Raw genomic sequence first — 26,710 nt, 5'->3', positions numbered from 1 at the left:
CTCTGCGCCTCCTGAGCTGTAGGATTTGCCCAGGTAAGGAATGAGCCTCTGCTGGGGACTGGGGCACCCTGATGCCAGGAGCTGTAAAGCCATGCCCAGCTCTACTCCAGGGAGCTTGCAAGGCAAATAAAAGATGGGGACTCACAGACACAGCAACAGGCTGGAAGTACAGGAGGATGGTGTAACAGATGAGCAGCGGGGAGCAAAAAACCCAGTTGAAGACTGAATTTTGTAGGAAACTTGTGCTAATATTATTATTTTTAACAGAGCTAAAGCAAATACAAACCTCTGGCATATGTCAGCATCCATGTCTTACAAGGAAAAGCAAAAAGATACGGCTGCAGCCTACACAGAGCTGACACAGAGCCAATAAAGTTATTGACGGTTCCCCATTTGTGCTTCCCACCTCGCTTTTTCCATGTGGGGAATGGAACCATAGCATCCAAGGAAAAAGTCTCACATGGAAGATGAAGCATCGAAGACTCAGTAGTACAGCATGTTTTGGCCACATTGGTGTGGCCTATGTACCTCGTTCTTTAGCTGTGTGTCCTGCTCCCATCTAAACCATTCCTCCAGCGTGTGCCGGGTATGGCCAGCAGCAGCTTGGCAGCTTCAGTACTGGACACGGGGACGGGGTGCTGAAGACTAACAATTCGCTTTCACATGTGTGCTACAGCACAAGTAAATTCGAGAAGTCTGATGATTAAGACCATGGTTTTGTCTGCTGGATCCCCTGGGAGCATAGGCTGGCTCTAAATGAGCTCAGAGACATAGTCATGGTTGTGAGGATGAAGAAGATGATACCAGAGCTGAGATGGCTGGGACTAGTCATCTCTCTAAACTCTGTGATGGTGGGGAGGGATTAGATATGCTTAAATATGCAAATCATTTTTTTCTCCTGTAGATATAACAACCACAATCTTCAAGGGAGGCACTCCAACCTGCCCATAACAGCAAACTATTTACATCATAATGTTTTCTCCTTTAGGATCCCAATGCTCACGCAATTGATCTCTTCAGGCTTCATTCACTCCCAAAGCAAAAAACCCCAGTATATCCCTTACCGATAAAACAAGCAAGGCACCTCCACAGCTGCAGGACGGGACTGAAGAACAGGACTGTAATAGGCACAAGGAATAAAGGTTTTTTTGTTGAAACCACCCAGGTTTTGTTGAGTCTTAAGACAAGAGGGCTAAAGGGGCATCATATCACAGCCTTCAGCTGTCCAATGGAGGGTACAGAGAAGATGGGGATCAGACTTTTCTCAGAAGGGAAAAGTGACACAACAAGAGGCGACAGACACAAGGTGAAGCATCAGAAATTCCAGTTAGACACAAGGGAAAATGCTTTTCACCATGAGGGTGGTCAAGGCACTAGAACAGGCTGCCCAAGGAGGCTATGGCTCTCCATCCTCAGCTCAACTCGACACAGTCCTCTGCAACCTGGACTAAAGGGACCAGCTCTAAGCAGGGGCTGGCCCAGATGACCTCCAGAAGTCCCTTCCAGCTGAATTATTCTGTGATTCTTTGCATACTACCTGCCACTGACCATGGCAATCACCCTGAGAAATATCATTACACTGTACATTTTGTTTATTTTAAAAAAAAAATAAAAAATCTAAGTATAAATCTCAATGCAGGAAACAAGCTTATGCTACACACCACCAGCAAACAGCACCATGTGCAATCACATTATATATGGCCACATAGGTTAAGGCTGTTTCTGCTGATAATGGAAAGGAGCAAGAATCTGCAAACCTTTTTCCAGAGAAGTGGTTGCCACCCCACAATCACCAGACCAAACAGGTACAGTGCAGGGGGACACGGGACATAGCAGTAGCAAGGATGAATCAGATTGCGAGCAGAAGCGTTTTCTCTTTCCTCTTTGATGATGATTCCTTCATCTTCTTAGGGTTTGGTGCCCTGGGGAAGCTGGCTCCCCTGAGACTGCTCACAGCACCCCAGGTGTTGTCCATTTCAGTGAACCTGGGTTTTTTGGTCAGGTTAACAACCTAAGTAAGGTCTCTAGATTCCCTCTGTGGTCTAAGGTGGGAGATGCATGTTCAGAAGACAATCCATCCCATTAACCTTAGATGCCTCTCTTACAACAACATTCACTTGACTGACTTTATAGGAATATGGCATGAGATGAATCACGCCCCAGAGGTGCCCGCTCCTTCCCCTTGGCCTGGATGAGGTGTAAACCACAAGCTGAGAGGTGAGCGTTGCCATTAGAGATCTTTAAGGTGGTGGGGATTAGCCTCAGCCAAAGGGATGCCTGAGAGTGGTACAAGGTCTACATCAGGGATGCTTTCTCCTGTGGCCCCTTAAGTAGCCAGGACGGGACAGGAAGAGCTCTGCTTCAGCTAAACAGCTGCTCCTTGGGGTCCCCAAAGCTCAGCGCAAGGAAGGAATCTGAACATCTTTCCCAGGCATTTCTTGGGCTTTGGTGTTCCCCAAAGAGGGATTATGTTCTTCCTAAGGTGGGCAGGCAGGAGTGGAAAAGAGAAAAATTACTCCCTCAAGGTCACCAGTGGTGCAGGGGCAGAGCTGGAAGAGACAGACATTATCATTCTCCTGCTCCAGCCTCTAACAGCTGCCAGGTCATGTTCAAATTACAGGGGCTGTAGACATGCTTTTCAGACCTGTGCTTCTGAGATGAGTTCACCTGCAGGCCAGGTGCTTATATCCTTGTATCAGCACCTATCTCAGAGTGTCTTTCTGAGCTTGCTTTAACACTGCTTTCCTCTCCAGCAGCCTTCAGTTCATCCATTCTCTTGCCACCAGGTAGTCTTTTGGGGCAAGCAGGGAGATACCGAAACCACGAGACAGCGCAGTGTTTGGTGCCTATGCCAAATGGAAGATCATAGACCTTGGAAATGAGCTGAAAATTGTCCGCCTCTCCCTTATGGCTGTTCTTCCACGCCAGGAGCCCCCGCTCCTCCTGCGTTCCTGCAACAGCAAAAATGAGATCGTTGTGTTTAAAACAGCGGGTGTTCTGAGCATAGGACTACCTTGTGCGCCTCACACCCACGTCTCAAATCCCAGCAGACCCAGCACAACAGATCCCTTGCACTTAAACCCTTCTAGCTCCAAAGCTCTTTACAAAAATTCGCTAATGAACTTCTAGACGATACCCATCTTCCTGCAACAGCTTCTAGATATGCAGTCTGCTGCTTTCTACAATAATCAAGTAGACCAAGACAGGTTTTTCACACGCCATGAGGCATCCAAGAATTGTTCAAAGCAGTGTGCGTGGGGTGGGGGGTGTCATACAGTGCTAGGAAAGCAAGGCTGGATGTTAACTGCCCAGATACTGTGGAGTGGGGGAATAGTTTTAGCTAGCAATTACTAGTCAGTCACAGGCATTTACCCTAGCCAAGGACTTGCTAAGTGCCTGTAATTGTTGCAGAGGCTGAGTCCCTCTTGGGAAAGCGAGTGAGCACACCTGGAAAGTCTGCCGGGAGGAGCTGAAAATCAAGGGCTGAAAGAAAATTAATGAGCCAAAAGGAGACTGCCTTTCCAAGAAGCCTGAGATGGTAAAAGGATCTAGTTAACAGTGTCCTTCCTGCTCTTTTTCTGTAGTAGAAAAGAGGGCTTCTTCTCCTATTCTTATGCTGTCCCTCCCCGGGCTAGATGAAAATCAGAGGCTCTTTGCTGTCTGTGAGGGCCAGCTGCAGGTGCTATATCCTATCTTTGGCCACCAGCCTTTCCTACTGCTTTCCACTGCTGTGGCACCAGTTCAGCCTCAGTTTTAGCAGTTCTCGTAAGGAGGCATGCATTGGCTCCTTCCACTTCTTGTAGTTGCCTTTCTCTCTCCTTTCAACCAGCAACATGGCTCTAGGCTCGCATTTTCCCTAAAAGACATTTTTCCCAAATAAACGTTTTCCTCAAACTGCGTTGTTCTTGAAAAATGAGTTAGTTTTTGATAAGCTGCTGTTTTCCAACCAGAGACCTCTTCAGTGATGTCTCCTGTTCCTCTCGCCTCTCTGGGAGGAGTTCAGTTACATGGTATTTCATGGTTGCTAGCACAACTCCTACCCATACAGCAGGAGTCATAAAGACAAAAAATACTAGGAAACAAACCCTAGGGCAGGCACAAACTAGTAGCTTAGCTCATTTCAGCAAATCCTACCTGGAATGGTGTTATCAAGGATAAAACCCAGGAGTCCACCCACAAACATGCCAGTGGTGAGAAGCACCTGGATCACCTGGTCCAGCTGGAGGATTCCTAGCAGAAAAACAAAGCTTTGGATAGTGGTGCCGAGACACGTATGTTTGACCAGCAACATACCCCGTGCCAAGAGGCTGCAAGCTGCACGCATGTTTAGACAAGACTTGCAAATCCCAAAGCAGAGCTTAAGATTTGGCAATGCAAGGGAGATTGATCTCACTGCCAGTTCCAGACTTATGGTTTTATTCTACATAATTATTCACTGACCCAGTGACAGGAGATGACTCATAAATACACTAAGAGCCTATTAACAGCGCAGACCACAGCACTATCCCAGAAAAAGCTGCCTTCTGCTCCAAACTTGTTCTGCACCTCCATGACATAACAGCAAGCAGTTCCCTACAAAAGCACGAGCTTCAGTACCCAAAGAAATATAGGTATATTTAGCATGGGATTTCACCATAAGTTAATAAGGTGTGATGTTTCTCTGTGAGGGCTAATTGACATGAGCAAAACAGCCCAGTGACATAGAGCATCTGATAGACCATCTACAGAGCGTGTGATTTGTGAGCTCAACTCTTTCAACAGCCCACCCAGCACGCTAGATATACCTTAAGAGAAGACACTACTGTAACCATAGGATAGAGGCCGTGAGACAGAAACTATAGAATCAGGTTGAGATAATTAGTTTGTAACCAAGGTATAGGTAATGAAGCTAACTGACCATGGCAAGGTACAATGCTGCTATGTTCCATGTACAGTCCCTACCAAACTGAACAATAGGTTTGGAGATATTAATCTTATGAAGTAAGTTGCTATGGACAGGTTCACCTACAACAAGGATACTGCGCATGCCTGCATGAAGGGGGTCATCCAGCGGACACGGGTGCAAGACCACTGACGACCACCAGAGACCCCTGAGGACCACCAACTCAAATCACTGAGCATGCATGACGGGGAGGAGAATATGGAAATGAATTCTAAGAAATTATTATCATAGGACTGCCTTTTCTGAGAAAGATGATGAATATGTATATTTTGATTCTATATAACCTGTATGTTGGTGATCACCTGGCATGCACGTTGGGTGGAGCTATCCCCCGTGCATCCAGCGCTGCAATAAAGAATGCCTGCCTTTTAACACTACACTGGTGTTACGAGGTTTATTCCCGGATTTCAGTGACACTACCGCCTTTGTGACAAACACATTAGTCACATGAGACACAATGAAGACGTAACTGTCGGAGGACAGGAAATTTCAATAAAGTGAACTTGATGGAATTTAGTAGAGGAGTCTGCTCTTGTGTTGTGGAAGCACCAAGTTTTATTGTGTATGAGCATGTAAGAAAACCTCATTCACTGAGATCTTAATCAGGATTCAGCCCTGGAGTATTCTCCTGCCCAAAGCCCCATCCTGGGAATGAGTCCCAAGGAGGAGCTCTGCAATCCTTAGCCCGACAGGAATCTGGCAAGGTGCAGACACTAGTCAAGAGCAGAGATTTCCACACCATAGCTGTGAGTGAGAGCAAAGGGCAAGAATAGCCCTCACAGAAAGAAACACACCACAGTCAAAGCACAGCTTTCAGGGTTTTATCAGGAAAAGCTGCATTTTAAAAGATGTCTCTGGATCAGCCTTTGCTTCAGTTTTATGCTACTTCTGATGTCGTTTCTTACCTGTTTCCACCAGTGTACTATTTTTGCTTGCCCAGTTGGGAACTGTGAGGCCAGCAAACAGAGAAAATCCAAAGATAAAGATGTTTCTGGAGGAGTTCATATCTGTGTACTGCATAGAGAAATTGTATACATTACATTTGGAATTACCCAAATCTGTGGATTACTGTTGTGTTCATGAGACGTGCTCGGATGTAAACACCGCATGCAGGAGTGGACCTGGGCAGCAGCCCCTGCGCTGCTGGGGCGTTAGGGATCCTGCTGCCCGGGGTGCCAGCAAGCCCTGCCCTGGCCAAGGAGTACTCTGTGATTTCACCTGTCTGGGTACGTGCCCTTATGTTCACCCAAGGAACTGCCAATGCAAATGTTTGCATTTGCTGCAGCGTGGTTATGTCTGACTCAGCCTGGTAAGAACCTGACTTGAAACCAAAGTCCCCTTCCCTAGGTATGAAACGGTGCTCATAAAGCTGTTACCTGCAAATTAGAAATCCCCACTGCGGTGATAACTCCAAACATCACAAGGAACATGCCTCCGATCACAGGGGGGGGTATGCTGGCAAGCATCGCCCCGACTTTCCCAAAGATGCCGCTCAGGAGCATGGCACAGGCACCAGCAACAATCACCATTCGACTCCCTACCTGGGGCAAGAGGAAGAGGAGGCAGTCACGCACCGACCGACCGGCGCAGAGAGGTGAGGGATGGCAGGCTCCAGTGCCAACCTGCCGGGCAGGGGTTGCACCTCGGGCCGAAGCACTCGATGGTACGTTCAGTTGCAGGTTCAGGGGTGAAAAAGACATTTAGAGATTTTTCGGAAACTAAAAAGAAAAGCAGCAATATTTATTAGACTTTCAGTTCAGGATACACCTTGCCGCACCAACACTTGGACAGCTTAAAGAATCAAGCTAAGATTTACAATGTTTGTGTCTTAGGCAGGGAAACTCTGTAATCCTCTGCAAACATTTTATAATTCAATTAAATATTTTAATCCTTCCCTTTAAATATCTGAAGAATGTCATATTTCCAGGAAGGACCTTTTGTGAATGCTTTCAGCAACAACTTTCCCAGTAACTAGTAGAGTCTCTTTTTAAGTATTTCTTACACATGTCCCTTTAAAATATTTTAAGCCTTACTTGATTGTGAAAGATAAATGAAAATGATTTGGTGGGGAGTTTAAAAACAAAATCATGCATTGCCTTCAGGTGGGCTTTTTATACTCCTTGGCTTAAAACCTTGGAACACCATTACCATCAAAACTGAAATTTAATAAAAGCCAACAGATCTATTTGTTCCAGGATTAGAATGAAGCTTCAGATTCTTAATTTGCCAAAATGTCGAATTACCCAGTATATGGAGTTGGCCTTAAAGGCAAATTACCTAATCCATCGATAACACAACTGTGAGCATATGCTGCTAAAGCCTCTAGTTTAGAGTTTGTTTCAGTTATGTCAGGAAAACAAGAAAATCAGTTGTGTTTCTTAAGGTGGAAGAAACTGCACAGTTCCCTACTATCTATATGGTGACTGAGGTCTTTACCTCTCCTTAAAATCCTCCTCTTCATTTCTTGGAAATGAGAGTTCAGTACTGGCATGCTGGGCTTGATCAAGCAGCTCAAACATAGGCGCCTGGTGCCATTTAAGATGTTGCATCTTGGCAGCTTCCAGCAGCTTCTCCTTTGCCTTATCTGACAGCCCCTGTGGATATCCGAGATATCCAAATATGTTTCAGGTGGTGCTGGACACCTCTGTTTAAGCAGAGGAAACAAGTCCCTTGTATTTCCCTTTGTTATGGAAAAAAGTGTTTCCCACATAAAAAACAAAAGGAAACCTGCCTTGTGCTCTCAGCAGAGATAGATATCCTAGCCAGAGTCCTCACACTGATTTAAGGTTGACTGAGATGAGATGGTATTTTCTGCTCTCTTAAGTGTGAACAAGGTGAGCAGAGGTGGGATCTAAGGAAAACATCTCTCCTGAATCAGCAATGATGGCATGTCCACCTGATGGACTTAGCGTACACGGGGAGAACATGTCCTGTAATCTGATAATTATGAGTCTGGGCACTTCTGTGCTAAGCTACATCCCATATATACAATTTATGCAGCAAAGTACGTGTCAGGAAAGAATGGGCTCAGGTATATGCACAATATGCACAGACTTCATCGTGACAAGGTACGTGGGGTGACAGGCTAAAATGGACTCTATGTGACATCCAGACAGCCCTTGCTGCTGGAAGCAGCCACCTCGGTCAAACACGCTTCAGCCTGTGAAAAATGCTTATTGTGAGTGAGATTTATAAAATCCAGTGAAATAAGCAATATTATGGAGAGGAAGCCCCAAGTCATATTCTGCATTTATTTACTGACTCTCAGCTCTGCTGACATGATATTACTTATTTGACAATGATTTAAAAATGTTCTTCAGTTGGCTGCTGGATGTACCCATCCCCTGGCTGTAAAGCTTTGTGAAAATCTATGATCTGATTGTCAAGCTTATCTCTGGAAATTTCTTTCCCTTACAAGAGCAATAAGATACTCAAGGGATTCACAAAATTTTATAGAGAGGTAAAAACATAAACCTTTGCTATCACATTTTATAATCCCAAAGAAATAGTCTACCTTTCACACGATTGCCATCCTTTGGTTATAAAAATTCTGGAATTTGAAGCCCTATTAACTATTTTCTTTTTCTCTTTTTTCTTTTGCCTTTTCCAGGTTAGTGTCACCTAAGCCAGGTGCTGTGAGTACCACCAGATGCACTCCTCCCACGTGGAGACCATAAGCAGAGAAAGAGAGGGACTGACCACCTCTGTTAGGCGACTCGTACTGCTGCTGAGGTGGTCACCAATGTGCCAGGGCACATTTTTCCAGCGTGCCTTGCAGGAGGTGGGCTAAGATCACATCTCAGGTCCAGCGCATACCCATGTGCACTACTCTTTTGTACATACACCCCCAGGGGAAAACTCCAGGAGGGCCAGGGCACTGCAGCCACCCTGCTGCAGCAAGGCTTACCTTGGTGATGCCCAGGGCTCCCACGTTCTCGCTGTACGATGTGGTGCCATTCCCCGTCCCCCAGGCCCCAGCCAGGAGGCAGCCGATGCCTTCCACCCCGATCCCACGGTTGATGGCATGCTTCGGCGGCGGCGGTGCCCCAGACAGGCGGGCACAGGCGTAATAATCTCCCACGGACTCCAGCATGGAGGAAATCACCCCAGCTAAGATGCCAAATATCCCAGCCAGGCTGATGGTTGGCACTCCCCACTGGCCTGCAAGTAAAGAGCTCAGTTCAGGTTGGTGGGGCACAGTTGCCCTGAAATCTATTGTGGGGGATGCTTGTGGGTGTTTGCGTCATTTTTGGCATTTCATCTCCCCCTACTAGCCATAAGCGGAGGTGCAAGCCGGAGCAGGGAGCAGCATGGTGGGATGGGGAAAGGGAGGCAGTGGTACCTGGGTAAGGCAGACGAAACCAGGGAGCCTGGGACAAAACATCCCCACGGGTGTCTGTCCGGGCCAGGTGGCCGTAGGTGGTGGGGTCCGTAGGGAGGACATCGGTCACTGTCAGCACATAGCAGAGCAGCCAGCTCAGGGAGAGCCCCAGCAGCACCTGCCCATCACATGCAGCAGAGGAGTCTGGTTAGGGCATGGCCATGTCTCTGGCACAGTTGTGGGGGACAAAGTGTCTCCCTGCCTGACCCTTTCCCCTGCACATGGGATGGAGGCAGAGGGATGGCAGGGGGTCCTGGTGGCCCTCCCTCCTTCCCTCCCCACATGTAGGGTCATGGGGACCTTCTCCCCCTGTGCCTCCTTGCCACCCAGGCTGGTCTGCGAAGCACTAACTTGGCTGGACACGAGTGGAAAGAGCCCGGGCAGCCCGGGCTGGGTGAGGCCAGTCCCTCTGCCACAACCACTGGGTCTCTGGGAACCCCATCATACCGGGAAGATCTGGAAGAGGTAGACCGGGGAGAAGTGGCACTTCTTGCCTCTCTGGTAAGACGGCAGTGGCACAGGGACATCTTTCAGGTACTGAGAGAACAGAACTATGAAAGAAATAGTCCTAGGAGGAGGGAAAACCAGACCATGAGACAAAAGGAGTGCTGAGCTGCCCACCTGTCCCCACATTAACTGAAGACCTGCTACGTGAGGACCCAGGACTTCAGAGACCCCAGAAAACGGGCTCTCAGCACCAGAGAGTGGCTCCCCACTCCAGCAAGCCTGGGGTGGAAAAAGCTTTCCATCACACTCTACTGACAGCTGTGCTGCATTTGCAAATGCTTTTTTTCCCCCTTTTGTTTCCAAACTGACCCCGCAGATGGTGCATCACTGAGTATGACACAGTTGCCAGAGCTTGAAAATGATGAGTAAAAGAAAAACCTGAGAGACATGCAAGGTCCAGGTAGACTATGCAGGAAAATGTCCCTGAACCTCTGTGTAATTCAGATATACTGGGAATATTGGATTTATTAGTTTCCTGATTTCAGGTTTACCTATGCTGCTCTGCAAGTGGCAAAAAGCTCCTACATGGCACAAAGAAAGAGGATTTGTTTGTGCAAGTCCCTGTTTTGAAAGAATAAACCCACGGTGGGGCTGCACGTAACACCCACAGAGCCCTCACAGCCAGCCAAGAAGGGGAGAGCATGGCCCTTCAGGTTGCGAGGGCTGTGCAGCAGAGGGGTCCTCCAAGGCAGAGGCGCTCACGTGTGCCCCTGGCAGCACCTGGGGCTCATTCTGGTGGAAGCAACCATGAGGTGCAGCTCCTCTCCTATCCCTTGTGTAGCACATATCTCCCACAAATGGCAGCACAGCTGGGTGTGCTCACAGTAAGTCCTGTCTGCCCCCGGTGTGTCTTCCCCCCAGAAAGGGCAACCAGATGAAGCTGGAGGCTGCGACACGCGGTGAGAAGGCAGGGAATGGGCACCTCACCTTGACTGCTGAGCTGGTAGATGACCTTGGCCATTTACCTCCTATGTTAACCAGGCCTCTGATGTGCTCCTCATTTTTTTTATAACAAATCTGAATTGTATACATTGAGTGAATTAATCCAGATAGGATTTGGCAAGAAATCGATTGCAGCAGCTGAAGTGCACTGATGGTGCAAAGAAAACTGGCAGTTTTCCATGCATGAAAAGGTGACTCGTTATAGGTGCAATATTCACAAGCAGGAAGAACACCAGCAGTGCAAAGGAAACACTAACCTCACCTCTCTGCAAAGACACATCATGACATACAGCCAAAGTTTATCTGTCAATCATGATTCAAAGCACTGAATGACTGGAGGCAGAAAGTCTGGGGCAGAACTGGTTTCCATTCGTGGTTTCTAAAGCTACAGAGCCCAGACAAACTGCGTCAGTGCACATTTTGTGCATTTGCATTAACAAAGGTGCTCGGCAGCCTTATGAATCACTGCAGAGCCCTCATCTGTCTCAGGCAGGTGTCACTGCTTATTATTCAGGTTGCCTGACACATTCCATTAACAAATGCTATTTTCAGCTGCTTATAATTCTGCCTAACTTTACCCATTCAGGATGAAAATTTCCATGGAAAATGTCTGCCTCAAGCCAAATATTTCTGGAAAAACATATCCCAAACCTATTTCAAAGAGTGTTGTTCAGGAAATAGACATAGCCTGGATTGAGAAGGTCATTTTGCCTTTGAGTAGTAGCAGGGTCTGCTTATGACCTGGAGCAGAAATTTGAGATTTAGTGGAACTTGTTTTTTGAGGTGAGTGATATTGCTCTTTGTCACAAAAATCTGCTCAACTACGATCAGTCTGTAACAATGATCATTCATCCCAGGTCCCAAGCAGTCAGCAGAAACATCTCAGGCTTTAGCATTTGCAGCTCATAAAGTTTCCAAGCTTTCTGAGTACATCCAGGCCTTGCCCAGTGATGACCTGTGTATGAAGCATGCAAGTGAGCACGCACTAGACCAGTTTCTTGAGGCAACAGCAGGTATCGCCCATCATGGGGGCTCTGGGATGTGATGGGGCTGGATAGGAAGGCTGAGACCACATGGCTCATGTCTTCTGCCTTCTTTATCACCCATCTCCCCCTTTCCCTAATGGCACCCACATAGCATGGCGGAGGCAGCAAAAGAGGACACAAACTCAGACAGCTCAAAGCACAATGGTCAGGTTGGGGCTAAGGTGTCTGAGTCAGGAAAGAAAGGACTGGGATTAGCACAGGTAGAAGATGGGACAGAAATCAATAGGACAGAAAGGGTAACCAGGGTTGAAAACAGGGACATGGGCTGGAGGACTAAGACCCCCATTAATGGAGTAGCACATTTGGGCAAAAGAGGTCAAGTGAGGGACTGAGGTTAGGAGCTAATGACTGGAGAAAGGAGGCAGAAAACAGAGATAGTCCAGACAAGGATACACATTTTGAAGGGAAAATTCAGACAGACTAAGCGAAGGGGCTAGGACAAATAATCAGAGCTGGAGAACAGGACAACGAGCCAGGGATGTGGTGGGAGAAACAATGGTGAAAGGAAATCTGGGGGGCAGGCAGTGTTTGGGGTTGTATGGGGTGCTGGTGCAAGAAACCAGTTAGCTGAGGAACTGGAGGTGGAGAAGAGAGGTGACTTTTGGGGCCTGGGAGGGCAGGTGTGGGGAGGAAAGAGAATCAGAGAGAGGTGGACTGGAGCATGTCCCCACAATGGCACACTTGCCTTCCTGGGCCTGCAGTCAAGCCTGACCCCTGAGTCTCCAAAGGCAGCTCTGAAAGCACTAGCAAACTGATGGGAGCCCACAGAGAGAATAACAACCTCCTACTGCCGCGCGTTATCCCAAGCTGACGTCCACATTAGGGATCTGAAGTGCCAAATCTGCAGGGAAATCATGCAGTGGCATTTCTACTTTTGTAATTCATTTCTGAAACACCAAGGAAATTCTGCCACCAAACACACTCATACACTCACGCACAAGGGCACGCACACAAATATCCCCAAAAGAGTACCTAATGCTGCAAAGCCACATGAGCAGACAATTCCAGAGCCCCCCAGGCCCTCTGTGGAGAAAACAATTCCTCCTTGTCATGTGAAAACAATACATAAAGCACCAGCTATTTTAACTGCAGGAATACCTAACTGTGAGTGCTCAACTTTTTGTCATTTTTAGGAATGTCTTTTTGACTTAAATAATGGGTGTGTAAGACAGTGTGTGTAGACAACTGTAATGGAGACTAGCCCCAGGAACCACACACGGGAAAGACTTATTTCTGTACTGACCTATGAACTTCAGAGTTTCACAAAATCAGATCTTTTAACTCATTTTTGGGTTTTGCTTTGTAGCTGAGGGCTCTAAGCTCCAGGGCCGGGGCGGGGGATGGGGGACTATGCCATGATGCTGTCTTGCAGAAGCTTGCTGCATGTTAGTGCTCAACAAATAAACCTCAAACCCAGGGGAACCCTGCCACAGACTGTGACACATCGTTTCATATTAGAGGTAGGCAGTTTGTGTACGGTCAGCTTTCCCACGGGGAAGTGAGACTTACACGAACGCTATGCCCCAGTGCTGCCCAGCATCATCCCCAGCTGAGTCAAAGAGAGGTAGCGCGACCAAGGTGATGGTCGGGGCAATTGTCAGGGGGCCAATGAATCTCATCAGAAATCCGATCAGGCCAGAAAATCCAACAAGGATTTGAAAGCAGGAAGCTACCATGATCGCTCCTTGCACCTGGAAAAATGGAGGAAGAGAGCAGAGGTTGAAAGGAGCTCCAGCTGTCGAGCCTTTTCTTCATAAGTCAGTGTAAAACCAGTGTGAGAGCAAAGCTCAGCCTCCAGTGACAGCCTAGCACAGAGGCTTCCCACTGACTACAGCAAAGCCTGGCTGAGCATTATGTGTGGGGAAGGACCACCTAAGAACCAACACACCAAGTCCCCCTTTGGCTGATGGATTTAGTCCTCACCAGGGCTAATTTTGTTCCAAAGACCGCCCTCCTCCCTGGCCTCCTGGGCAACCCAAGCATGCATCAGCTTCCCTGCACTCTCTTCCTGCTCCTCCAAAACTCAGGGGTAAAGCTCTTGACCAGAAAATGGGAGCAGGGCCATGGTGTCCACCCATCTCCCATCTGGGAAGGGCTTGGGGCATTTCAGCACACTGGTAGGGCAGGTGAGTCATTACAGCCTCTGTTTTTTTCTGAGTATCGGTTTCCCTCCGGGGAACACATTTATCACCCTGAACTTTCCTGTGTTTGACAATCATTGCTAAGCAGCCAGCGATTACATCCTGAAATGCCATTCCTTGTTCACACCAGACTCAGGGGTGAGGCTCCTCTCTGCCTTCACAGATTTGGTGATAAACCCAGTCCAGGTCCTCTGCCGTGCTCAGCACCTTCCCTACCCTGGCTGCAAAGGGAAGAGAAACACAGGGGCTGGGGTGAAGCACCCAGCCTGAAAGGAGAAGGCAGCACTGCCCTTGTGGCAGATTTATGAGTGTCAGTAGGGAGGGCAGCCTGTGCTGCACAGCAAATTCTTCATGAGCTCACACTTCCCGAGCGCTTTGCAAAGCACCCCAACATATGGATTGAGAGAGGCAAGTTTAGCCACCTAGTCTGATAAGGACTGATGCGGGGCAAGGCACTGAGATCCCTGACCTTTCTTTCTCTCTTTTGACTACCTAAGAATGCACTTTTCCTTAACATTTACAGTAAGCTCTGCCCTTGCCTTTCTTTTTACTAGGTTTCCTGTGCTTAGACAGTGTCCCTTCCTTGGAAACATATTCCCTCCCTTCCTTCCTCAAGGCTAACCACATGTCCTGGTTTCAGCTTGGGATAGAGTTAATTTTCTTCCTAGCAGCTGGTTAGTGCTGTGTTTTGGATTTAGGATGAGAAGAACGCTGACAACACGCTGACGTTTTTAGTTGTTGCCAAGCAGTCAAGGACTTTTCAGCTTCTCATACTGGCCTGCCAATGAGAAAGCAGGGGGCAATCAAGAAGCTGGGAGGGGGCACAACCAGGACAGTTGACCCAGACTGGCCAAAGGGATATCCCATACCATATGATGTCATCCACGTCATCAGTATATAACTGGGGGAGTTGGCCAGGAGGCAGCATGGCTCAGGAACTAGCTGAGCATCGTTCTGGGTGGTGAGCAATTGTGCTGTGCATCACTTGTTTTTGCATACTGTATTATTACTACTACTATTATTATTATCATCATCATCATCATCTTCCTTTTCTGTCCTATTAAATTGTCTTTATCTCAACGCACCAGTTTTATCTTTTTCTTTTCAATTCTCTCCCCCATCCCACTGAGGGGTGGGGGTGAGCAAATGGCTGTGTGGTTGTTTTAGCTGCGTGTCAGGTTAAACCATGACACCACACTTCATGGAGAAAGGATCTGGCTGGACCAGTGGAGACTTAGCAGGGACCATAAATCACCTGAGGTCTGCATATCCCTTGTTCAGCAGCAGCAAAGCATCTGCTTTCCTAATGGAGACTAGATGCTTAGGAAGCTGCAACAGGGTGAGGGCCAAGGTCCATTGGGGATGGTGGGTTCTCCAGCACTGATGGCCCTGTCACGGTCAGGTGTTTTTCTGAAAGCAAAGAGCCCTGATACAGAGCAGGTGTCACTGAAAATGTAAGATACCTCTCGCATCCGTGTCTGCCAGACTTCGATGAACTCTGGTGAAGAGGCATTCACCAGGGTAGCATTCTGCGTCCAGGCAGGGCACTTCCACTTGGGGAGAGACAGCATGGCCAGGGTTGGGGTCAGGAATGCAAAAGTGCCACCTTGAATAATAGGCAACCTGAAAGGAGAGCAGAGGGAAAAGATGACGAGCAAGAATGCTAGAAACCCAGCTCTATAGGGGTGAGTGAAAGAAAAGTGAAATAAATTTAAAAATTGGTCTGCGCATAGCCTCTGTCAGTATCTTTTGAAATGTTCTGGCAGGTCTCCATCACTGACCATGGGTGGGCATTGCTGCCCATTGCACTCAAGAGCAACATACCTGGGGGAAGAGTTCAGGTTCAAACACTGCCAATGGAGAGGCTCATCGGGGCCAGAGTCAAACTCTGCTACCCCACGTGAACGGAGAATTATTCTTCCTAAGGTGTGACTAGACCACGGAGCTTCACAGAATAAAACAACAACCAAAGGAAAAAACTGGAGCAGGAGAGAAGACCAAGGAAGAACGATGGCGAGACTCTGAAGAAAAGCTTAGCATCAACCTAGGCCAAAATCTTTCCAATATCCAGTTGCTTCCTCTGTCCCCTTCAGCTGCTTCGGTTTTCTTCACAACTTGCTCATGAACACAAAGACATGCACTGGCTACTCCCCACGTCACAACCATCTTCACACTGAGGGTAGTGGAAAATGTGACTTGGCTTTTAGTACAGTTTTTTAAAACCTAATGACTCTGCCCTGTTTCCACCGACACTGGAAAGGAAACCTGCATGGACGGGTCTGAGCCTGCTGGCTGGGTGAGACCCTGGCTCTCCCCCCACGCCATGTGTCTCCTGGCTTAGAGTAACCCTCACTCTGGAAAACCCTCAGGCTAGCAAAGAGCTCGCACCTCCGGAGGCACTCAGCACTGGCTTCATCCAGAGCTTTGTACAGCGGAGCCGGTGCTCCTGTGAGCTACGCCAGTTCTTCTCCTCCCATGCAGGGAGAAATGGAGACAGAGAAGCCGCCACAGGCATTAAGTCCCTGTTGCAGTGCAAGTTGTTTTGGCCATTCCTCTAGCTTGAAAAACCCAAAGATGCCCGAGGGGCAACGCTCTGAGCAAGCTGAGGGAAACCTCTGAGGTGCCTTGGCTTCCTCCGTTAAGAAATCACCTGTGTTGGGTTTGCATGGCAAGGTTTTGGTAGGGGGGGGGTACCTACAGGGGTGGCTTCTGTAAGAAGCTGCTAGAAGCTTCCCCTGTGTCTGACAGAGCCAATGCCAGCCGGCTCCAAGACAGACCTGCTGCTGGCCAAGGCCAAGCCAATCAGCACCTCTGTGATAACATATTTAAGAAGGGAAAAAAACAGTTAGAGAGAGCTTTTGCAGCCAGAGAGAGGAGTGAGAAGATGTGAGAAACTCTGCAGACACCAAGGTCAGTGCAGAAGGAGGGGCAGGAGGTGCTCCAGGTGCCAGAGCAGCCCATGGTGAAGACCATGGTGAAGCAGGCTGTCCCCCTGCAGCCCATGGAGGAAGGGTGATGGGGTGTAGAGATTCCACCTGCAGCCCGTGGAAGACCCCACGCTGGAGCAGGTGGAGGCACCTGAAGGAGGCTGTGACCCCGTGGGAAGCCCACGCTGGAGCAAGCTCCTGGCAGGACCTGTGGACCTGTGGAGAGAGGAGCCCACGCCAGAGCAGGTTTGCTGGCAGGACTTGTGACCCCATGGGGGACCCACGCTGGAGCAGTTTGCTCCTGAAGGTCTGCACCCTGTGGGAGAGACCACGCTGGAGCAGTTTGTGAAGGACCACCTCCCGTGAGAGGAACTCCACGCTGGAGCACAGGAAGAATGTGAGGAGTCCTCCCCCTGAGGATGAAGAAGCGGCAGAAACAACGTGTGATGAACTGACCGTAACCCCCATCCCCCGCCCCCCTGTGCCACTGAGGGGGTCAGAGGTTTGAAGCTGGGACTGAAGTTGAGCCCTGGAAGATGGGAGGGGTGGGGGGACGTGTTTTAAGATTTGATTTTATTTCTTATTCCACTACTCTGTTTTGCTTAGTAATAAATTAGATGAATTTTCTCTCTAAGTTCAGTCTGTTTTGCTCATGATGATAATTAGTGAGTGATCTCTCCCTGTCCTTATCTCGACCCATAAGCCTTTCATTATACTTTTTCTCCCCTGTCTAGAGAAGGAGGAGAGTGATAGTGCGGCTCTGGTGGGCACCTGGCCCCCAGCCAGGGTCAACCCACCACGTCGTCCCTGGGAGCAGCTCCCAAAGCAACCTCTCCTTGCACCATGAGCTCTCATGGTGCCTGCTCAGAAAAGCAGCAGGGCAGCAAGCCAGATGAGTGCTTCGGCAGGGCACGGATTTCCCTGAAACAGAGGAGTTTCCACCATTCTCTGGAAAGCACTGGAAAATAAGAGACGGCATAGCTGTAACAGCACCACGTCTCCAACACCTAAACCAAATATTTATACCACTGCAATTATTCATGCCATGCACAACTCAAGCACTGTCAGTGCTTTGCCTGTAAGTTATGTTTGAGTATCAATCATCCGTGGAGTCACTTATTTACAGCCTTCAGCCAAACACATTGCAGCCTTCAAAGGATTTTGCTGGGCAAGGCAAAAAACAAACAAAAAGAAACAGAGAAGGCCTAGTGTCACCACTGTTGAATTAACAACAGATTCACAGCTCCCGCTGCATTGGCCCTCAAGCTATTTCACAGCCAGTGCCGACACGGGTGGGCTCAGAGCAACCTGGAGTGCCGAGGCAATGCATATAGCATCATCGAGCTCTTCCCAGGGAAAGCTGCAGGTTTAGAGAAGGAAAAGTTATGCTCTGATCATCACTACACGATGTCGAAGCATCTGCTAAGGGGGGCTCGCCGTAATGGCAAGCGACCTGTGTCTCCCCTTAGGAGCTTCTTGGATAGTCTGTCTGGTGACCGTCTGGGACCTGTCACTGCTTTTTCACGCTGTGTAACACAAACGAGCTGCAGGTTGCAGTGGGTCTGGCTTTTCCCTTGGCTACTGCTTCTGGAGGGCTGCTCCCAAACCACACTCGCTCTTGGTGGGAACCTCCCCATCTCCGTTGCCAGTTCCCATCCATTCATGCATGTGCCAACATTGTCTTTTTGCCAAAATGGTTTCTCCCTGCCTGATCACCCCTATTTTTATCCCAGACTAGTTGCAGGCTGCAGCTGTACCCCTCTCAGCCGCCACTTTGCCAGGCTAACCAGGCCAGCCTCTGTAAGACCAACAGTTTCCCCTCCCCTTGGCACATTAACAGATCATCTCCATACCTCTTCTCTTCTGAATTAGTCTTTCTTAAATACAGATGCTGGGAACCGTGCAGAGCGCGTAGCTGAGGGCTCCCCAGGGCCTCAGAGTGGCACGGGTGTTTTCCAGGAAAAGCATCCTCTCCAACTTGTTATTTACTGTTTTTCTGGATGTCTTGTGGGGACTTATGGTTATCAACTACTACAGCACTTGAGAAAACAGTAAAAGGAATAAAAATAATCTGCTTCCAACTGTCTTCTCAGGCTTGGTTTGCCTCTGGCCACACCACAGGTTGAGTCCCACCTTTCCGGCAGAAAAGTCCTCACACATTATGGCTGGGGCCAGCAACAAGGCAATTGCATCCTCAGCACAGCAAAAGCCATTCAAGCTTATCCTACAGGAGCAACTCCCTACCACTTAATTTGATCTGTTGTTCCTCATTTAGCTGTTCAGCCACGGGAGAGGCTACCTCTCCTCGCTACTCTTTCATCCTGGGCTAACAGCGAGGAGGGGACATCACAGCTCTCGGGTATTCACCGAGGTGTTTGGGGGATGCCTGGGAGGACTCCAGCCTGAATCGCACCAGCAGCCACAGCCATGGTTGTGCACCTCAGCCTGAATTTAACCAAACTGAGAAGAACCACATTCTCTCTTTTTCATGGCCAGGGTGTCCCCCACTCCTCCACTAATCCTGTAGCAATGTAGGAGAAGGGGAGCACCCTCTGGGGAGAGGTTTGTCTACAGCCACTTCTTAAAACAGTCAGAGATAGAAAAGTTGCACTGGGGAAAGAAACAGAGGAGGAAAAACATTTTATGGGGCTGGCAGCTGACCAGTGATTTGATGGTAGAATAGTTTTAACCAGGTCCCTCAGATTCGGAAGCCAAAGAATGCGTAATTTTTGCCTTTGAAAAAGAAACACGGGTTTCCACCATATTGGAGGAAAAAACAGCCTGTGGAAAGAAAGAGGCAGCCCTGACTTATGACAAGGGGAATAAAAGAAATTTCGTAAGGCCAGCCAAGATACAGGGTCTTTGTAAGACTCCTAAGGAGGAGTGCTTGCAATCACATGTCTTATTAAGTACTTCATTTTCTGGGTAGTGAATGGCAACTCCACGCCCATCTCCTCACCACTGGCTCTTCAACAGCTCAGCAGCAGAGAGGATTTAGGATGCTTACATTCAGATTGTTCCATGAATCCCTGAGCATGGGAAGTGGTACTGCTTAATGGGATATGCTGCGGAGCTCCTCCCTGAGTCCCTAAGGGGTGGCAGATGGGCTCCAGATTTCTCCCAATTATCCCCTACCCTAGAGTTTTCTACAGGCTCTGCTCCCTTGATCCTGCACCCAGATCAGAAGGGTCCTGCCTCAGCTGGAGGATCGCTGGGGTAAGGAGAAAGCAGATACTGCTTACTGCATGTTTCAATGCTTTATTATTTTGTAGGACAGATTCCTTATAAGCCCAAACAAAGGTGCATCAAGTACCAGGAGATGCAAAAGTCAGAACAACAAGGTAGCCCTGCAAAGTTATCACCTACAGTAATTTCAGGATGCTTTGGCATTTACCTTGATTGCCCAAGGGTAGCAACTGACCCTCACTGATAAACTCTACAGCAGACTGGTGTCCAAGCACGTAGTAATTGCATCCACAAACTGTTTTGCCACGTGTCCCATTTCTTGCATTTGGCCTACCTGACTCCAAAGAGGACTTGCAGCAGGGTGCAAATCCCTGAGACAAAGAAGATGGTGCTGATCAGGTGGCTCTGGGTGAGGAGGTCGTGCTGGAGGCAAAGCTCTTTGGAGAGGATCAGCGGGATGGCTACGAGACCTCCCATGGCTGTCAGGAAATGCTAGGAGCCACAGAGAAAGACTGGGTGAAGAAGGACTGGCTGTATATTATTACTGTGTTATTGAGGGAAATATAAAAGTAACTCACAGATTAGTGTTTGGGCGGTACTAGTATTACCCATTTTTTTTTTGGCAACTTTAATGCTCTGCTAGGGACTGTTCCAAAGCACCTACAAGAACTGCAATGCACCCCCACAAACTTCTCCTGCTTTCCATGCCCAAAGACCTTTTGCAGTGCTCTGGACTCCCCAGACCACTGTCAGGCACAACCAGTTTATCCCCAGCACCTGCAGACAAAGCTGGCGGGGCTACTCTTCCAGGAGGGTGGGGACATCCTAAGGTAGGGGGAGAAAGCGATCAGGCAAAGGGGGGGGCAAATGTTTCAGTCCATCTCATTTGCACCACAAAGGATAACATAAAAAGTTGGCAAACTGGAGCTACCCATTCTTTGCTATCAGTAGCTTTTCTCACACAGTGCAATTATGGACAACCATAAAAAATGGATGCCAAAGAATGAAAAAAATCAGGCATTGTATTTTTCAGAAGAGTCACAGACATATTTCTACAATGACCTTCTGTTAATTATTAAATGTGAAAATAATTTTTCAAACTTATTTTTGCTTTAAATATTAACCTTAGTTGTTAATTCTCACCTCAGCACAGGACTGCAGAGGTGGAACTGGTGGCACTCAGAAACTCACTGTGCTCATTAGAGGCCATGTTTTATCAAAATTATGATGCAGATGTGTTCAGAAAACCTTGGTTTAATACACTCTAAATGGGAGACAACCGTTTAAGGAAACAAAGTACAACATGCCCAGAAAGCTCCAAGCACAGTCAGTCATTACCTTAATCACTCTGTGGTCTCCCTTCCCTGAGGCTCCGTACCCAGCATGGCATCGGTGACATTGGGTCATTTAACACGCCCAGGCACGGACTCCAGCCAAAGCAGTGCTGGCCCTTCTCCTTAGTTTTTATTGCCGTGGGAAGGCAGAAATTAGACATTTGACATGTGGTTACCGAGGGATCTGACCTGTTATTAACTATTTGGCCGCAGCCCCGGCACTCTGCCTTCCCATTTGCATTTCCAGGGGCACAGCGTAGCTGTGGGCACAAGGGTAACAGCTGGTTCTCAGGAGGCGGTAGGAAGGACTTGAGTTCACCGAGATCCAGCCCTACAGCTCCGTGCATGCCCAGTGAAGGTGAAGCACTCCCAAATTCAGCTTTCACCCCCATTAACCGGCTGAACAGCCATTAAACTTCCACCCACACCCAGCCTCCGCCTGCTCCCCCATCACACCTGAATGCCCAGGAAGATGCACAGGTACAAGGGGGGCATGTCCGTGACGGTGTAGGCAAGCTTGCTGCTGCTGTGGCCTGTGCCCCTGCCTTCCTCCGGGCCCAGGGCAGTGCGATCTGGCAAGGAGCAATAGTGGCTCCCATCTTCACCCTGGCAAACAGGAGAGACCCTCCGTTAGCCACAGCCCGTCCCTGCAGGCACCCAGCAGCTGCCTCTCCTGCAGCTGCGCTCCACGTCTTGCAGGAATACCTCGTATAAAGCTTTCAACAAGGACAGGATAAAAGAGAAGAGCAGGGGGCGAAATTAAAATGAAGGTAAAAACACCCATGGAAAAATTTTATATGCATGTGTGTGTCTAGACCAGAAGAGGGTGTCTCAGCCTCAAAGGGACCTCTGGACAAAGTGCGTTAGTATCATTAATGTCTAGCTAAGGACAGAGAAACTGCAACCAGAGGCAAGAAAGAATGTGCAATGGGTTCATCGGTGAAAGCTGCATTGTCCCCCGGTCTCTGTCCCTCCTGGCTGTCCCACCCAAAAAGCACTTTTGATAAAATATGCTAAAACAACTTGGCTGCCACTAATTATAGAGTAGAAGCATGTTTTATATTTCAATTTCTTAAGTCTTCTATTTCCAATCTCCTTCCATTCACCCTTACAAATGTTCTGCCTCGATAAACACACCTGCCCTTTGTCTTAAGTAGAAAACCTTGCTCCTATGGAGGAACTGGGTGAAACACAGGGACACCAGCGGATGGGGTGTCCCGGCATCCGTTTCAAAGGAGCCGACTCACAGCAAGGCTACCGGGGTGCTGCCCCGGGTCAGCCGCCTGCCGCGGGGAACAGCACCCGCAGGGGTGTCCCAGCGTGGGGGCTGCACTGGGAACAGGGAAACAGCCTGGGGACCTGGGGCCTCAGGGAGGTGGCAGGGCCTGAAATAGCTCCCCAGGAAGGCTGGGATCCCCTCCCAGGCAGCCAGAAGCCCCAGGGCTCCCCAGGGAGCTGTACGCCTTGCAGAGTTTACTTATACAAAGATGCATTTTGCCAAGGAAGGCAGAATACTGCCTTGCTTCTATTGCCACAGTTTTTAAACTAAGTAAATACCTGTAGTTGCCCACTCCTCCTTCCAACCCGCCCTGACCCCTGAACACACACGTGTGCACACACGCACACACACATTGCCTGGGCACACAGACACCCATCTGCATGCACATGTGGGCGCACACACACACATGCACATCCTACCTATGCGTACACACCTCCCCCTGCACACACATGCATGTGGTAAAAGGAAGATGCCCTGGAAAGCCATGTTTTGAACCAAATACAAAAGCTAATTAAGATCCCAAACCATTTGTTTCATTGACCCGTCTCCAGCCATCAAGTCCCCGGCACGCCAGCAGCAGAGGGCTTTTCTGGGCTGGGATGCCCTCCTCCATGAGGCAGGGACAGAAATCTGCTGTCAGGAGAAGCTCAATCAGTTTGTCAGCACCAAACAACTTTTTTTTTTTTTTTTAATCCACCAAGTCCTGCTGAAACCTGAAGACACCAAAACACCCAGCAAAGCGAGGTGGCTGCAATAACGCTCATGGCCTACCTACCAATGGAGGCAAACAGCTAATGCTGCGGTCAGGGAATAGAGATGTAAAATTAATGTCACATTCAGGTGTAAATTTTGCAGGTGTGGAAGACTAATCCTGAAGCACTTCATCATTTGCCTGAAACCTCCAGGTTTCCATTCTCATGGCCGAGTCTCCAAAGTCCCATTTTAGATCACGCTGTTGAAAATGTGCTATGTAATACCTTTTAAACACTGTGTATTTATCCAGCCTAGGTAGGCTGGGAACATTACAGTTACTTCAAAATAGATAGGTGAAGGCAGAGTTAATTCAAACTGAGCTCAGGCATGAACTTCAAGAGCAAAAGGCATTCCTGAATAACTCCCTGTGGAGACATTTTCATTTCAGAACAAGAGAGCCTGAGCCGTGGATTAACAAATGTACGGCAAAGCACTTAAGATTGCCCATGCAGAGAGTTATTTGGGGACAGCTACTCCTGAATAACACCACGGGTAGATGAATCCTAAGCTAGGAGAACAGCAGTAAGCTCCTTTCCTTGCATTGCAATTTTTCCCCATGTTAACCAGGAGGCATATTCCAGCTGGGCAGAGCCTGTGCCAGTAACAGCCCCACATGACCATCACATGAACGCCTGACCCTACCCAGGAGCTGGAGAGGAGCGAGCAGGGTTCAGTGGGATAAGGATGAAGTGAAGATAACAGGATGAGAAAGGACCAGAGGCAATGGGCTCAAACTGAAACACAGGAGGTCCTGTCTTAACATCAGGAAACACTTTTTCACTGTGAGGGTGACCAAGTACCGCATGGGTTGCCCAAGGAGGTTGTGGAGTCTCCATTCTTAGATATATTAAAAAACTGTCTAGGCACAGTCCTGGGCAACTGGCGCTAGGTGACCCTGCTTGAGCACGGGGGTTGGACAAATAGAGGTTCCTTCCAACCTCAACCAGTCTGTGATGCTGAGATGCTGGCAGGAGAACAAGGCAGGAGCAGTCTGGAGACGGAACAGGGGACCACTGCTGCTGGTTCTCAGCCCAGCTGCTCCCATGAAGCCAGGGGACATGTACACATGTGTGATCATGTACACATGTAGCACACCCTCCGTTGCCTCAGTTATCCAGACAAAAGCATCAAGGCCCTCAAAGCATCTTGAAGAAGTGCATCAGGATGGTCAGAAACTGAGCTGCTTGAACCACAAGTAAAAGACCTCTGTCTTCTGCCTTATTTGGGGTGATTCAAACCAGAGGAAGTCACAAGCCTGATCTGCACTGTGGCAGAACAGGTAGAAATTGAGACCATTAACAGTAGGGAAAGAAAACCTCTTTATTGCTCTGAGCACCTCCCTGAGGCTCTGCCTGCAGCTGGCACAGCACCCCCACTGCTCACAGCCAGCTCACCAAGAGTTATCTGAGAAATGGGAGAACCAGACACCAGGAGGTTAAATGCCTCCTCCGAGGTCCCCAGGTGGGCGGTCTGTACCGTGGTACAAAGACGCTGTCAGGACCCCACTCTCACACCTGCTGTCAGAAAATAAGCAGCTCTTCTAGTTTGTAATGGAGGCGACACCTGCTGTGAGACAGGAAAGGGGCTGCCGTGCCCCAGGCCCTTGTCCTGTGGCTGTAGCAGCCCGCAGCATTTCCAGTGCTCTGCACACCCCTGAACTGACACAGCTTTTACACCTTTCACCACCCTGCTGTAACCCTGCAGGGTGCTCTGCCCTGCTGACTCTCAAATCCCTTTTCCCCCCACCTCTCTGCCAGTTTACCCCACCAGAAATAGATCCAGAAGACAAAGAAACACACTTTTCACTGGGCTACATTTCTATTATAATTTTACTAATTAATACATTAAATGCTCTACCCAGGGACACAGCCACAAGGAGCCACAAGCTTGTTTGCTTTTCAGTACAGATACACTTGCGCTGCCATTTATCCACACTATCATTTTAGAAATAATGGGGAGAAAAGAAGTAAAAAGGGTGCCAGAGAGTAGAAGGCACTTTGAGCCTGCGGCAGCAGCAGGCTGTAGTGAGGCAATTGTTCCTCAGATTCCTATTTACCACACCACAGCATCCTTGCAGCCAGTCCGAGCCCCCTGGCTTTCCCTTTGCCCTCTTCTCGCAGGGCTCGCACCCATCTATGCAAGAATTACCCTTCAGAGATGAGCAGACTCACCACGAAGCTGGGGTTATCTAGCCCGTTGAGCTCTTTGTCTGAGGTCATGCCTTCCATTTGCCTTCACCAACTGCCTTGAAAAAGAGAGACCAGTAAGAAGAGGAAAGCCTTGCAAATCACCACTTGTCCCAGTCAACACAGCCCTAAAGAAACAGGGTGAGAAGATGCAGAAGCTGGACTTCAGGAGTTAACCAGCACTCAGTCCTAGCTATTCATGTGGGCCGTATCGCAGAAGCATTTCCTTTCCCTTGGCTTATATAAGGGACTCCTTTTCTCCAGCTGATTAGAGGACTGGCATTCAAACCAAATTGGAAAGCAGCCCTTCCCTGGACTGAGTGAATCAGTAACTGATGGCAGAAAAAACTTCCTCCGCAGGTAAGGATGCAAAGGGCTATCAGAGAGGCAAGACATTTCCCTGTTTTCCTGGCACAGCCTTGAAACTTGTTGCTTCATTATTGATTCAACAGCAACTTGCATTTTCCGTGTGGGTTGGGCCTGTTTGAAGAGCTTTGTGCTAATCTTTAGAAAATTCAATTTCTAGATGGTTTCACTTATTCTGCGTGTAAAGTGCTGTGTAGTTTGGCTTAGGTACAAACATTGTCGTCATCTTGTATGATAATCCTATTACAACACGAAAAGAATGAGGATTTAACTGGGAACCTATTTAAGGTAGCAAGCAATAATCAAGTCATCAGAACATGACACCAGGGAGGTATAAAAGCCATAAGACTGAAAAAGGACTACTTCAGGCCATCTGATTACCTTTGTCCAGCTAAGGATCCTAGCAGAATGGCAATCATCGGATGGCCTGAAGCACAGTTACCCTTCTCTTAACAAGTAGCAAACTGTGTTAATGCTCCATCAAGCCGTTCAAGCCACCCCTCACCAACCCTGCTCAGATTAAGTATCTATTTAATTTAATGGCTTCCCGAGGCAGTGAAGGTCCGAGACCAGCTGCAGAGAGCTCCTGCAGAGAGGGGCATGCTATCGCCTACACGCAGTGACCACCCATTGGGAACATCTCCTGGTTTCCACATAGGAAGCAGCATAACTGAAATAAACTCTGGTCCCTATTTATCCTGTAGAGCTTTTTTATTCTCA

The 26,710-nt window shown here is 48.5% G+C and overlaps 1 protein-coding gene across 1 annotated transcript; it reads right to left on the bottom strand.

Annotated features, from left to right (window-relative positions):
• Positions 1-1,138: 1,138 nt before the first annotated feature.
• On the bottom strand, positions 1,139-25,895 carry LOC104643966 (solute carrier family 23 member 1). The gene is made up of 12 exons (XM_010313441.2): positions 25,610-25,895; positions 21,863-22,012; positions 20,407-20,564; positions 15,423-15,582; positions 13,328-13,509; positions 9,771-9,891; positions 9,285-9,441; positions 8,850-9,103; positions 6,319-6,483; positions 5,848-5,956; positions 4,135-4,230; positions 1,139-2,951 (listed from the first exon to the last, which is right to left on the bottom strand). The coding sequence occupies exons 1-12, from the start codon at positions 25,664-25,666 to the stop codon at positions 2,683-2,685; spliced, it is 1,878 nt and encodes a 625-aa protein (XP_010311743.2). The 5' UTR covers positions 25,667-25,895; the 3' UTR covers positions 1,139-2,682.
• Between the last annotated feature and the right edge of the window lie 815 nt (positions 25,896-26,710).

This window comes from Balearica regulorum, chromosome 1, assembly GCF_011004875.1.
Source record: "Balearica regulorum gibbericeps isolate bBalReg1 chromosome 1, bBalReg1.pri, whole genome shotgun sequence".
NCBI classification, from domain to species: domain Eukaryota; kingdom Metazoa; phylum Chordata; class Aves; order Gruiformes; family Gruidae; genus Balearica; species Balearica regulorum.
This window is presented reverse-complemented; position numbering and strand designations above follow the sequence as displayed.